At 38.4% G+C, this 13073-nt stretch overlaps 1 protein-coding gene across 1 annotated transcript in view; it reads left to right on the top strand.

Annotated features, from left to right (window-relative positions):
• EDRF1 (erythroid differentiation regulatory factor 1) overlaps window positions 1-13073 on the top strand; it is a 40958-nt gene that overhangs the window by 5934 nt on the left and 21951 nt on the right. The window contains 11 exon segments of the mRNA XM_007449633.1: window positions 1-107; window positions 2978-3079; window positions 3346-3467; window positions 4176-4287; window positions 5800-5947; window positions 6041-6149; window positions 6465-6576; window positions 8206-8466; window positions 10208-10279; window positions 10580-10730; window positions 12927-13073. The exon segment at window positions 12927-13073 is cut by the window's right edge and continues 5 nt beyond it. Of these exon segments, the coding sequence (XP_007449695.1) occupies window positions 1-107; window positions 2978-3079; window positions 3346-3467; window positions 4176-4287; window positions 5800-5947; window positions 6041-6149; window positions 6465-6576; window positions 8206-8466; window positions 10208-10279; window positions 10580-10730; window positions 12927-13073 (1443 nt within the window).

The following is a 13073-nucleotide window of genomic DNA, read 5'->3' as shown; positions in this document are numbered from 1 at the left end:
AGGAATCGTCCAGCGCAGATCAGACAAACGATTCGGATGGGGCTTCTTGGCCCGCCCCCTTTGAAATGCCTTCTTCAGTCTCTGAAGACCCCAGTGCTTCCAGTCAGGTTAGTTAGTACTTAGATGCTAATTCAGCAAACTCATTTAAGGAGACAAAATCAATTATTCTGTTAATAGAAATAGACGAACTGGAGTGAAAAATATTCCATCAATTTATGTCTTCACAGTTACAAAAAGTACTTTCTTTAGTTTTTCAATATGGAATTTACAAGGGATATCGTGAATGGCTAGATCTGATGTTTTTTTAAGAAATAATTCAAAAACATTTAAAAGTTTTTACCACATTTAAGATAGCTTATCAATATGTTTATTGATACTGATTATCTCCTTAAAGTCATAAGGAGATACGGTATATTTAAACTGTAGAAATGTTAAATACCTATCAGATATTGAGACTCACAGGCCTGTTTGTAATTTAAATACTGACCTTCTACCTTAACTTTTAGTCAGATTGTTAGGCCTGAAATAGCCCTGCAGATTTTCTAGATGAAGTTGCTAAGACTTAACCTACATTAATGTTATAAAGCTTTTAGAAAGGAAGAGAGAGTAGACTGTTACCTCTTTTGTCTCTTATATTCTTGATTCTTTTTGTTCATTTGTTTTTGTCCTTATTGTGTCTATCAAAGAATAAAATAACTCCATAGATGTAAATTGTGCATGTTTATTTTTAGGAAAATATATTGACAAGCTTGAGGAAGGTAAAAATAAGATCTTTAACTTGGTAAATTGTGTTTTTCCTCTTGCTGTGTATTCTCACACGTTGAACATTCAGCATTTGTCCAGATACTATCTATCCTCACAACTTATAAGGTTATAGGGGACAAATAGCTTTAACTTGATTTTAGTTTTAGTAGGTTTTCAGATAGAGATGCCTCGTTAAACTGTAGTGACCTTAAATTTTTTCCAAAGTTGGGAAAACTGTAAGGAAAAGGAAGAGAGTAATTACCATGTAAGTCCATATAGTGATAACTGTAGGAGGTGGGTATGTTACATAAATGAGAAGGGACATGGGTGCTGGGTGCTAGGAGGGTCCCATGTCATGACTTGGGTAGTGGTTACATAGGTAATTTGCTTTCTAATTAGTCATTATACTATATTCTGTATTATTTGTTTTATGTACTTTCCTTTATGTGATTATACTTCACTAAAGGAGTTTCTAAAAAATTACTTAGTATTCCTTGACTTCAAAACACATTATAAAAAGACCACATAATAGAAATACTAGTCTTCTACCACCCATTTCCTTCTTTATGAGTGTTATCATCTGCCCTTTAAGGGTTACTGTGAAAAACCTTGGAGGCTTTTGAGAATATGCAGACCTGCATGTGGAGGAAGTGAACTGGAATCTACTTAATGCCTCTTAGGCCATGTACTTTACTCCACGTATGGCATATAAATTTGTTTCATCCTTGGAGCTGCATATGTATTGTGTTGATGATATCATTTTGCAAATAAGTAAATAAAGCTCATAAAAAGTGGATGTTTGTCTGTGGCCACAGAGCTGATGAAGTTCCAGCTAGGGTTTAAACCCTGATATTTCTGACTTCAGAGGCCTGTTCTCACAGCATTACTCCAGTGTGCCCATGTATTCCACACATTTAGAAGGGCCCTGTAAGCAGTCGGGTTGTCTTAGCAATGGCATATTCCTAAGTAGAGCTACCCTACCTAAAAATAATCTTTTACAGAATACTTTTTATAACATATATAAGTCTTTAAATTTCAACATTTAGAGATGTATTTTTGTTCGTAAGCTATCACCTCATGAATTCTTGCTCCCAACACTAAAACGGCTAGTTTGAGGCCTGTGTTAAGCATTAATAGAGTTTAAGTAGGTCTCTGTGGTATGGCCGTGGAGCCAAACCTTTATTGAGGACATTATAAACTAGAGCCCAAACTCCCACTAAAGCAGCTACCTGGCAAATACAGTTTGGGGGGTTGATAACTTGTCTGTGTAAATAAACAATATAATAAATGTTTGAAATCCTTTAAGGACCCTTTGAAAAGAAAACAAGACATAGCAGAAGCATTGGAGATTTCCCCCCCATGCTTGCAGTTATACGTACTTTGCAGGCAGGTGCTAGGCCTGTTAGCACACACATAGGAATACGCAATGCACACACATGCTCACATGTGCATGCACATATGCATGCTCATCTTGGTTTAAAGTAATGTTTCTTAAAGGTTTAAAGTAATGTTTTTTAATGGCAACTGCCCTTATGGTTGGAAAGTTGAGTGGTGGACTGTGTTTACCCATGTCAAAGATTCCTCTTCCTATGTGTTTTCAAAATATATTCCACAGAATCTAATAAGAATAAGAAAGTGTTATGAGATCAAATAAATGTGAGAACACTGGATCATACAGAGGCCAAGTAGGTTTTTCCGGTGCAGACCTCTTAGGGCTTTTTAATGGTAGTAAGAATTGTTACTCTCCAAAAGCAAATCGTTGGTAAGCAGGGTTTTTCAAACCTGACTCCAGAAATTTTTCACCCAGGGACTAGACTTCTGTGAAACACACACTAGGAAATGTGAAACTGGAGGCTGTTCTGATGACCAGTGTCTCAAAAATATGGCTGAGGTTTCTTAGGAATTTTTTAATCCAGTAGGGATGGGGTATGCTGAAAGAGCAGTGCTATTCTGATTCACCCAAAAAAAGAGGGAAAAAAGCTTGGAAAGTTTAAAATAATCTTTCGTTGTTATTTGAATAAGATCTAAATGTGATTAGCTTATTATAGTAACCGATAATTAGGAGCTCAAGTATGTCACCCAGTGATGAGAGTTAATGATTTGTATTAGCCTTGATTTACAAGAGTAGATTTGATGTGTATGCTTTGAATGTTTAGGTGATACTCTTTAACAGTAGGCCATTTTAAAGTAATTACGGCAGCAGAATCACTCCTTATCCTTGCACTTTTCACAGGGAGGTGAGCCTCTTGAACCCTCATACATAGTGGGGCATGTGGCCTCAGCACCTAAAGAACAAAACCTGACTACTTTATTCAATGACGGGGAGAACAGTCAGGTATGCTTTTCGTGGTGTCCAAGGTGAGACACCTAATCCCCAGTCTACTTCGTCATTTAAAAACTAGTCTAAATTGGATTCATAGGGGAAGAAATCCACTTGATCCTGAATCTCTTTCTAAGCATCTCTGTGATCTTATAGCTCTGTGGCTTTAATTTACCTTGTCTCCCTGTCTTTTCCTTTTTCTAGTCTTTCTGTGGATCATGGGGGGAGATTATTGATCTCTTGTTTATTATATAATCTTTCTATTTGATCTTAAATCACAGGGTCTTAAAAATGATTTTGCTCGGAATATTTTATGGACGTTTGAAGACATACATATGCTAGTTGGCTCCAACATGCCTATATTTGGAGGAGGCAGATATCCAGCAGTCAGCCTACGCCTCAGGTAACCAGGCTTGTGTCCCTTTAGAATCAGCCTGCCATCTGCTTTCACCTCTCCATTCCAGCATCATTTCCTTTTCTAGTTTTTTTCACTTCTCTTCTTGCCCCACCAATTGAAATGGCTGCAGTGAGGAAGGAGTGTTTCAGCAAATGCTGAAAGCCCTCTGGCTGGCTTTTCATTCTAGTCCTCAGTGAGTGGAGTCAGAGATCTGCTGTGCTGACCTAGTCTTAAGTCTGAATCTACAACTTGTGAGAATATAATGTAGTTTATTTAACTAGTCAAGGAGATGGTCTACCAGCTTTCTGTTAACTAATTGTGAGCATTTTTTTTAGTGTTCCAGGTGTATGTGTTCATACTAGTCCAGTGAATTCTGACTTGGGCACTATGATGCATGCTGGTCAGTCTTTCACTTCAGGTTGTGTGAAGAGCGTGCAGTAGGCTCCCAGTCATCCGCTGTCATAGTTCCTCCTATTCTTACTGTAAACTCTGATGGACACCCATTAGAAGTCCAAGAAAAGCTTGTGGAAGGATGTTAAGTACAACACACCACATAAGCTACATGTGCGTGTCTCATCAGAATAGAAAGCATAAATAGCATTCTCCAACTAGGGAGAATAGATTAAAATATTTTAATGGGGGAAATAAGTCTCAGATGATTGATTATGGAACAGCTTAATTAAATCAAATAACACTAGAAATGTGTATTTTTAGGGATAACAACAAACCAATTAATGTGCTAACTGGAATCGACTATTGGTTGGACAACTTGATATGCAATGTACCAGAGCTTGTCATGTGTTTTCATGTAAATGGAATTGTACAGGTAAGATAGATACAGTGTGACTTTTAAAATAATCTCTCAAATACAGATTGGAGCAGAAAGTACCTCACTGAAGTTTTTAAGACTGTTAAATACTAAGGTGTATTTTGGCAAGGAAGATAGCTATGGATAAACTCAAATTTGAGTGTTTTCACGTTTGAGTTGGTGATACCAGAATTCTAGATGTTATAGGAGTCTAATTTTACAGGTAATTTGTGGGCAGGTCATAATACAGTACTAAAATCTATATTTGTAGCCAGAGAACTGTAATTTTAATGCCAGGCATCCACAGTTATTACCTGAAAGTGTCCTAACAGTGGAGGTGTTTATTCAGTATACAAATAGCTACTCAGTTTATGCAAAGTTTTAAGGAAGGCCCCAGCATTGCATAAAAGTAAATAGTTTATATAGCAAATTGTTATTGAGCATATTCTATTTATGAGGGACTTTGTCCCCATCAGAAATGTTGGAGGAAAAACAATAAGGTTTGGTCACTACTCAGAACGGTTTAACCTAATGGGAAATAAGAATGTGCAAAGAGAAAAATTGGAGACAGTGGGTGAAGGATTCAAAGTGTAGTACACACAGGAGTCTGGATGATCGGAGAAGGGTGAGATCACTTCTGTTTTGATCTGGTCTATTTTCCAACTGATTTGTAGTTTCTAGTCTTAGAGTACTTCAGAAAATACGGTAAGTGGCCTTTAGGGAAGTGTAAGCAGAAGACAAGCTAAAGCTACGGAGGCGCTTTAAAAATCGTGATAGTGGGCTTCCCTGGTGGCGCAGTGGTTGATAGTCCACCTGCCGATGCAGGGGACACTGGTTTGTGCCCCGGTCGGGGAAGATCCCACATGCCGCGGAGCGGCTAGGCCCGTGAGCCATGGCTGCTGAGCCTGCGCATCTGGAGCCTGTGCTCCGCAATGGGAGAGGCCACAGCAGTGAGAGGCCTGCATACCGAAAAAAAAAAAATCGTGATAGTAATAGCCTTGCAGCCTTTACTCTTACTGTTGCCTCCACGCGCCATGCTCCATTTCTGTAAAGGAATAGACTCCATAGCTCAAGGGGAAAAGAGGATATACTGGAGACACTGTCCAGATGACTATAGTGTCAGGGGAAAGAAAAAGCCAGAAATACATATTTTGAGAAAGTTTACTGGGCGAAGTCTGCCTTCATTTACCACCTTCCCAGTGGAAAACCATTAGGGTAGAATAGAAGGAAGTGTACAGCGTGACTTGTTCCATGGTTAGGACAGAAATGAGATCCTGCCTAAGTGTGTGGTTCAAATCTGGTGATGACTCCCCCTTGAGAATTATTCCTGTGGTAAACCACCACATTGCTGGCAGGGATGGGTCAGATTTCTTTGGATTATCAGGGCAGAAAAAAGACCCAAAACCGGTGCCTTAAACTCTCATGCTGCGTAGGTCTCTAGTTGCAGGATTTGTATGTTTGGTCGCTTTTTCATAAGAGAAGTGTTGCCGTGTAGGTTTTCTCTTAAACTATCTTCTATCTGTTTTACAGAAGTATGAAATGATAAAGACAGAAGAGATTCCCAATTTGGAAAACTCTAATTTTTCTACTAAAGTCATAAAAGATATTGCACAGAATATTTTATCATTTTTGAAATCTAATTGTACCAAAGAAGGACATACTTATTGGCTATTTAAAGGTAAGCTAATTCTTGAATGAATAGTAATTGATTTGAGTGGCAACTGTAAAGTGAGGTTTATTTGGTTTTTTTGGTTTTTTTGTTTTTTCCCAGCAAGTGGCAGTGATATAGTGAAGCTCTATGATCTCACTACTCTTTGTGAAGAAACTGAAGACAAATACCAAAATCCATTCACAATGCCAGTGGCTATTCTCTTATATAAGTGAGTGCTTTAAGAAGTTAAGATGAAGAATTAGCCTTACTTACAATTTTTAAGTGTATAGCCACATTATCTACACCAAGGTTTTAAATACCTTTTAGATTTTCATAGTTTAAAAAAAGTGTAAGTATGTATATATATATACACCTATATACTGTTCCAAAATAAATGGGGAAGGGGGAGGGCAGGTATATAAAACACAATATTTAGTTGTTTCTTATGGCCCTTATTCCGCTGGAAGGAAAGAAGAGCGTGCCTAGACTTGAGTCTTGTAGAGAATGATGAATGGTGAGTAAATTTGATATGAACTTCTTTTAGGGTTGCTTGCAACATGATGATGAAGAAGAATCAAAATAAGAAACACTATGGGACTATTAGAACCCTGCTTCTGAATTGTGTTAAATTGCTGGACAAAAGCAGGCATCCTCAAGTAAGATTAACATATGCTCTCTAAAAGAATTCTGGCATTCTGTTAGAGAATTGTTGCCTAGACATTAAAGCCGCCTAATTCATAGCCTGCAAGTGCCCAGTGGATCCAGTTTGGTAGCCAGGTACCCCGTGTGGCTCTTGAGCACTAAAATGTGCTTCATCTGAATCGAGATGTGCTTTCAATGTAAAATACACACTGAATCTTGAAGAGTGTGTGTGCGCATGTGTGTACACATTACATGATGAAATATTTTGTTTATTGAATTAAGTGTAATATTAAAAATTGGTTTCGGGCTTCCCTGGTGGTGCAGTGGTTGAGAGTCCGCCTGCCGATGCGGGTTCGTGCCCTGGTCCGGGAAGATCCCACATGCCGCGGAGCGGCTGGGCCCGTGAGCCATGGCCGCTGAGCCTGCGCATCCGGATCCTGTGCTCCGCAACGGGAGAGGCCACAACAGTGAGGCCCGTGTACTGCAAAAAAAAAGAAAAGAAAAAATTGATTTCAACCAGTTTTTACTTCTTTTAATGTAGCCACTAGAAAATTTTAAATTTTGTGTCTGGCTCACATTTCTCTTGGATAGCACTGTTCTATAAATTTACAATTCACACAATTTTAATAAAGTAGTGCTGTTTTTCCTTTGTGTTATCACTGTTAAAAGGTGGAAAACTATAGTCTCTTGAAAGATCCATTTACATGAATGTCAGTATGAATAAGGTCCACATCCTGTGCCTCAGTATATAAAAGCATCTCTTAAAACAATCTCAGTTCTGTGCTCATGGTTTTACACCACCCTTATTACCCTCAGGTGTCTGAATTTGACAACTGTATGTTTCAGTGTAAGGATAGTTGTGTCCTCTTTAAATCAGAAAAGATATGTAGTATCTGTGATTTTTTTTTTTTTAAAGATCCAAGTTCCTTTTAATTGTGGCCATGTGCAGTTTGGAGATAAAGATTATCCTAGAGACCAAACCAAGCTAAACTGTTTTTGAAGAAAAATGGCAAAGCAATTTCTGGCTTAAATATCTAATTGCTGATTAAGGTGATGGTGGTTAATAAGTTAAAAGTAGTGTTAAGACTATTGCATGTCTGAGACTAAGAATTACTTAAACAGTAGAGTAGAATAAATGCTAATATATAAATGCTAATTTTAAGAGAAACCAGATTTTCTGGACTTTTCCCTCATTAAGCTAGTGGAGGTTTTTCCCCTGGAACCATAGGTTGTATAGTAAATATTAGTTGCCTATTAAAGATAAACTAATTAGTTCATAGCTTGTAAAGAGAAATTCTGGTTTCTTGGTTGATACAGAGTGATGTGTTGCTAAAATTTTAGTTATGACACTTTATACATGAAAACTTGTCTCCAGTGAAATACATTTGCCACTTTTTCTTAAGAGAGAGGGCTGGGAATGGAATAATTTTAGGAAATAAACATATCAACCCATGAGGATTTTACAGAGTACATTCAGAGTATTGGTACTTTGAAACAGGAACATTTCAGTGTGTATTAACAGTCTGTGGTGGAAACAGCCTGTCTGCAGGTCTCCTAAAATTTGTTAGTACAGTAGTAAAATTCATTCCACTTTAGAATGCTCAATTTTGATGAGTTACTTATATTTTTTTTCTTTTTATAAGATTATTGCTTCAGCCAATTACATGCTTTCAGAACTCTTCCAATTGGATGAACCTAAAAAAGAAGGAAGTTCAGAATCTCCATTAAATGAGAATTCTGATGAAAGTTATAGCGAAGAGGAGGAGGAGATGCCGGACAGCGATGAAAACGGATCCTATGGCACCTGTTCTGATCCATCAGATGATAACAAAGCAGTAGCTATAATTAAGTCTGTTGGAGAATTGTCAGTTCCAGAAAAATACAAATCCATTCATCAAATCAGAGTAAGCATATTGAAATTTGTATTAAAATTTCATCAATGGAAAAACAAACAATTGTTAATTGAATATAGTTAGCATCTCAAAAGATGGCATTACTTCAGTAAATCTTTTATGGTCTAGGGTCTAATAATCATTAGCTCTATGAATTCTGAAACTTGGTTTTATAGTTGTCCCAGGGTAACGGATGCACATGCAGACCTATGGTGGGCTGATGTGTAAACCGCATCAATATGTTAATTTTTATGTGGGAGATTTTCCTTTCCAGTGACCAGTGTGCAGCCCTGGCTGCTCACCATGGTACTTCTTCCCGGTTGCTGTGTTGCTGGGAGACTGGATGTATAGGTTGCTTGGTGCACGTAGAATCAGAGCACATGGGTGGCTCATTATTGATCCATATGTGGAGAGGACTGGCACATTGTCCCTGTGCTACAGGACAGTGCTTTTCAGTGACTGTGGCCATGTCAGCTGGATTGGACCTGTCTCTTCTCTGTTCACAGCCTGAAAGACCCTAAGAGCTTCCTGCCCTTTTGGTTTCTGTTGGTGTCGATTGTGTTGACTGTCATACCATCCATCTTTTTCTAGACAGTGTAATTATGTTTCATTTTTCTAAATTATAATTAATTTCCTGTCATATTTAATCTCTTAATTTAAGCTCTGAGTTTAACTTTCAGGTGGAAATTTTATATCCAGATAGGTTTTTAGAGGACACCTCTGTGTCACCCCAAAACATTGCCTGTCCTTCTGACCTTCTCTTCCTTCATTTCTCCTCTCATTTACCTTAGCCCCACTGCCTTTTTTTCTTTCTCTCATAAACCGTCTTTCTGAATTTTAGTGCACTTGCAGCTTGAACCCCACAGTACAGTAAAAAAAAATGTTTCTGATTATAAACAAAAACATTGATTGTAAAAGGTACCTGTATTTGGGAAACTGCATTGTAACAGAATGCGATTACATTTGGAGAATGGTATGCTTACAGATTTTTTTTTTTTTTAACAGAGACAGCACTTTCTATCAATATTGAAAGCACTCAGAAATACATAGTATTCATATAAACATGTCTTTCGTGGTAGCTTTGCCTTATCTCAGTACTTTTTGAAGTACAGACAGCATGGCTCCAGAGCCCCAGCCTCAGCACTCGCTCACTGAGTGCTTGAACACATTACTTAACATCTGTGTTTACTTCTCTGTATAACGAGAATGGTAATTCCAGCCTCATAAAATTCACCAAATGGAATGCCTCACAGAAGCTCTTACACATGATATCACTTAGTAGATGGAGGCTGTTAACTGGTTCTCCGTCTAATTAAGTATATAAATTATACAGTGAGACCATTGGCAATACTTGTTAACTTATTGCTAAATTGATGATATTGTTAACTGTGTGTTACCAAGAACTAGTGCTGATTAGGAGTCAAGCTCACCCATCGGATTAGGTACACATTTATTTAAAACATTACTACTCTCATTCTTGCTTTTTTTGTTGTAATAGAATCATTTTTTTGAATTTTAAGTACTTAAAGCAACATGTATGCTGGAAGATCTTTTTAAGCATGATTTTTGTTGATGCTTATATCAGTTTACTCTGCAATTAAACAGTGCATTAGCCTTAAAATGTCAGATACCTCACTAAGCTAAATATACAGAAAATTTCAAAATTATTGACTTGTAGAGTTTTAGTAATTCCCAGGAGATGGAATTTGTCATATCAGTGCATACTAATAATTTTAAATGTTTGTTTCTGAAGCCCAGTTGTGCATTTCCAGTTTGCCATGACACAGAAGAGCGCTGTAGACTTGTGCTTAGCTACGTTCTGGAGGTAAGTTTCAGTGTAGACTGCACCGTTTCAGTAAAACTTGTACTTGATATCCAAATAGTGTTTGTTTATTGGTGCCTACATGTTATTCTGAACGATATTCTACTGTGATTTCCCCCCCCTTTAAGCATTAGTTGAAAATTAATGTCTCCTAATTTTCAGGTCAAATATAGTAGTTTTTAAAAGTCTGTTTTCAAAATTTAAATTCTCCTAAATGTATCTAGTAGTCCAGATATTGCCTTATATTTAGTTTCCAGTTGGTGTTCAGTGACATGTATAGTAAATGTTTCTCTTCTTTTAAAGGGTTTAAAATCTGTGGACAGCAGCATCAAAAAAGAAAGTGACCTCCCTGCCGCTGACCCCAACACCCCTATCCCACTAAAATATGAAGATGAATCCACAAGGGGGGGTCCTGAGGGTCTGGAGAAGCAGATGGCCTTGTTTTTGGACAAAAGTAAGTTGAATTGAAGTGCAAATAAGGCCTTTTCAGCGGAATAATATAGTAGGCCTTTTCAGCAGCAGACTTAGGTCAATTAAGGCATTCATTGAAAGGAATTCAGAAAAAGGATATCATGTGAATGGAAAGTAGGGGAACATATCCTTTCATTTGAAATATAAAATAAAACAGGATAATTTCAATCCTTTATAGATAGTTCTAAGAAGAATATAAGGAACCTGCTTCCTCCTGTTACCTGCTGTGAGGAACTAATGCCTTCAGCGCGGTGGGGTTCTCCTGAGAAAGCCCCACTTCAGTAGTTGCAGTCAGGGGTTTAAGCACGAGGACTTAGGAACCAAACCGCACAGCTTCAGATCTCGGCTTCACTAGGGCAGGTTGTTTGACTTTTTTGAGCCTTGTTTTCTCTCTCAAAGTAGAGACAGTAATAGTCCCTACTTTAAAGGGCTGTTACACGGATTCAGTGAGTTAATGTATGTAACGTGCTTAGAACAGTGAACATAATGAGCACCTTAGGAGTGGTAGCCGTTGTCTCCTCACGGCACTTGGATAAGCTGCAAGAGTCACTTATAAAGGGTCTGATTTGTTCCTCAAGAACATCACTTCATGAGGAACATGTGGACTTTGAAGTCAAAGTCCTGAATTTCTCATTTATTTTAATCTAAGTTGTATTTCTTTTTCCAACCATATCCCCCTCCCTTTGTTTTTTTAAATCAGTTTCAGTTATTTTAAAAAGCGTTTTGAAAGCCTGTATGTTTAAAATAGTATCAAGTGCTTTCTAAAAGGTCTTTTCTTCCCTTCATGAACATAAGGAGGCGGGGGGCAGCGTGCGTTGCAGGATTCATTTCCCCAGCATTTATGTAGTGCTTCCTATGTGCCAGCCTGAGTCTACCCACAATGAGGAGGACCACACCAGCACTCGAGACCCCTGTCTCTCTGCTTCCTTCATGGTGTTCTCTTCTCTGAAATGCTTTTTCTGTCTCCTCCTTCCTCCCCATCTCAGCTGCTGAAAATCCTGCTCTTGTTTAAGGTCTCCATCCTCACCTCTATCCCCAGAATTACTTGGTTCCTTCCCCACTCTGTCCTGTGAGCACTTAACTGAAGCCTGCCTCAGTCGTCATCAGCTGTGTCTAATGGTTTTACACACACACACACACACACACACACACACGAACACACACTTGTGAGCAGAACTTCATCTTGTTCATTTTTGGTTTTCTCACAACGCCTCGCACATAGAAAATGCATAACAGTAGCAGAGGAAAAAGAAATACATGCACAGATAAAACCATAAGAGACTAAGTACTTTTCATTGCTTTGAAAGACTCAAGTGTTGAAGCTGATCAAAAAATGAGGCATCTTTAAAAAAATAAAATGAGACATCTTGAAGCTGGGAGATGATGGGGGATGGGTTCCCACAGCATTTTGCTCTTCTCTCTGTCATTGCACTTAATATATTTTGTTGTGGTTTATGTTATTGGCCCATCTCCACCCTTGGTCTGTGGGGTCTTCAAGGACAGAGGCCATATAACTTCATGTCACTGTTTCTGGTGCCTAGCACGGTGCTTGGCACTGAAGTGGTCATTTGTTGGCTGAAGAGGGTAGTAATGGGCTGGACTTTAGAAAGTATTCCTGGTGGAGGAAGCAGTAAACCCAGATGGGATACAGGAAAAACAGGGTCTATGTAGGCAACAAGCTGCACCTTGATTTTGGTTGGTGGAGAGTAGGCGTGGAGTACAAGGAGGTAAGACTAAACAAAATGGAGCTTAGGAAGTGGGCTAAGATGCTGAGACGTGATTGAATGAGTGGTGAGAAGTCATTTTAATGTTTTAGAACAGAAGTTCCACTGTGATTAAAGCTGTGCTTTAGGAAGGTGAACTTTTTGGCAGGTCAACGCATAGACTAGAGAAAGGACGTAGATGTCAGTCATGAGCTTAGCTATGTTACTGACCCTGAAAGAGTGACAGAGTTGACAGCTGCGGAGAAGCGGGCCTTCGGAAATCCCAAGTGAGAATGTCAAAACGCTGCTATTCTGCTTCATTGCATTTAAGTAGTAAAATACAGTACTTACCAGTTTTGTTGTAGCTATTAATAGTACCTAGGCCTGGAGTGTTTTTATCAAGAAGCAAAACCTTTTTTACAGTGAGACTTATATTCAAATAAAATGTGCTTCTTTTTTTTTCCTTCATGTCGTAGTGGGCTCCCTTCAGAAGGGTAATTATTCCAGTCAGTCTGGAATGATCCCTGGTTCTTGGCAACATAAAATGAAACTCCAGCTGATTCTCAAGTCATCAAAGGCCTATTATGTTTTGTCTGATGCTGCCATGAGTCTTCAAAAATATG

The sequence above is a fragment of the Lipotes vexillifer genome, unplaced genomic scaffold, assembly GCF_000442215.2.
Source record: "Lipotes vexillifer unplaced genomic scaffold, Lipotes_vexillifer_v1.1 scaffold1262, whole genome shotgun sequence".
Taxonomy (NCBI): Eukaryota; Metazoa; Chordata; class Mammalia; order Artiodactyla; family Lipotidae; genus Lipotes; species Lipotes vexillifer.
The sequence above is the reverse complement of the archived record's forward strand: the minus strand, read 5'-3'. Positions and strand labels throughout refer to the sequence as shown.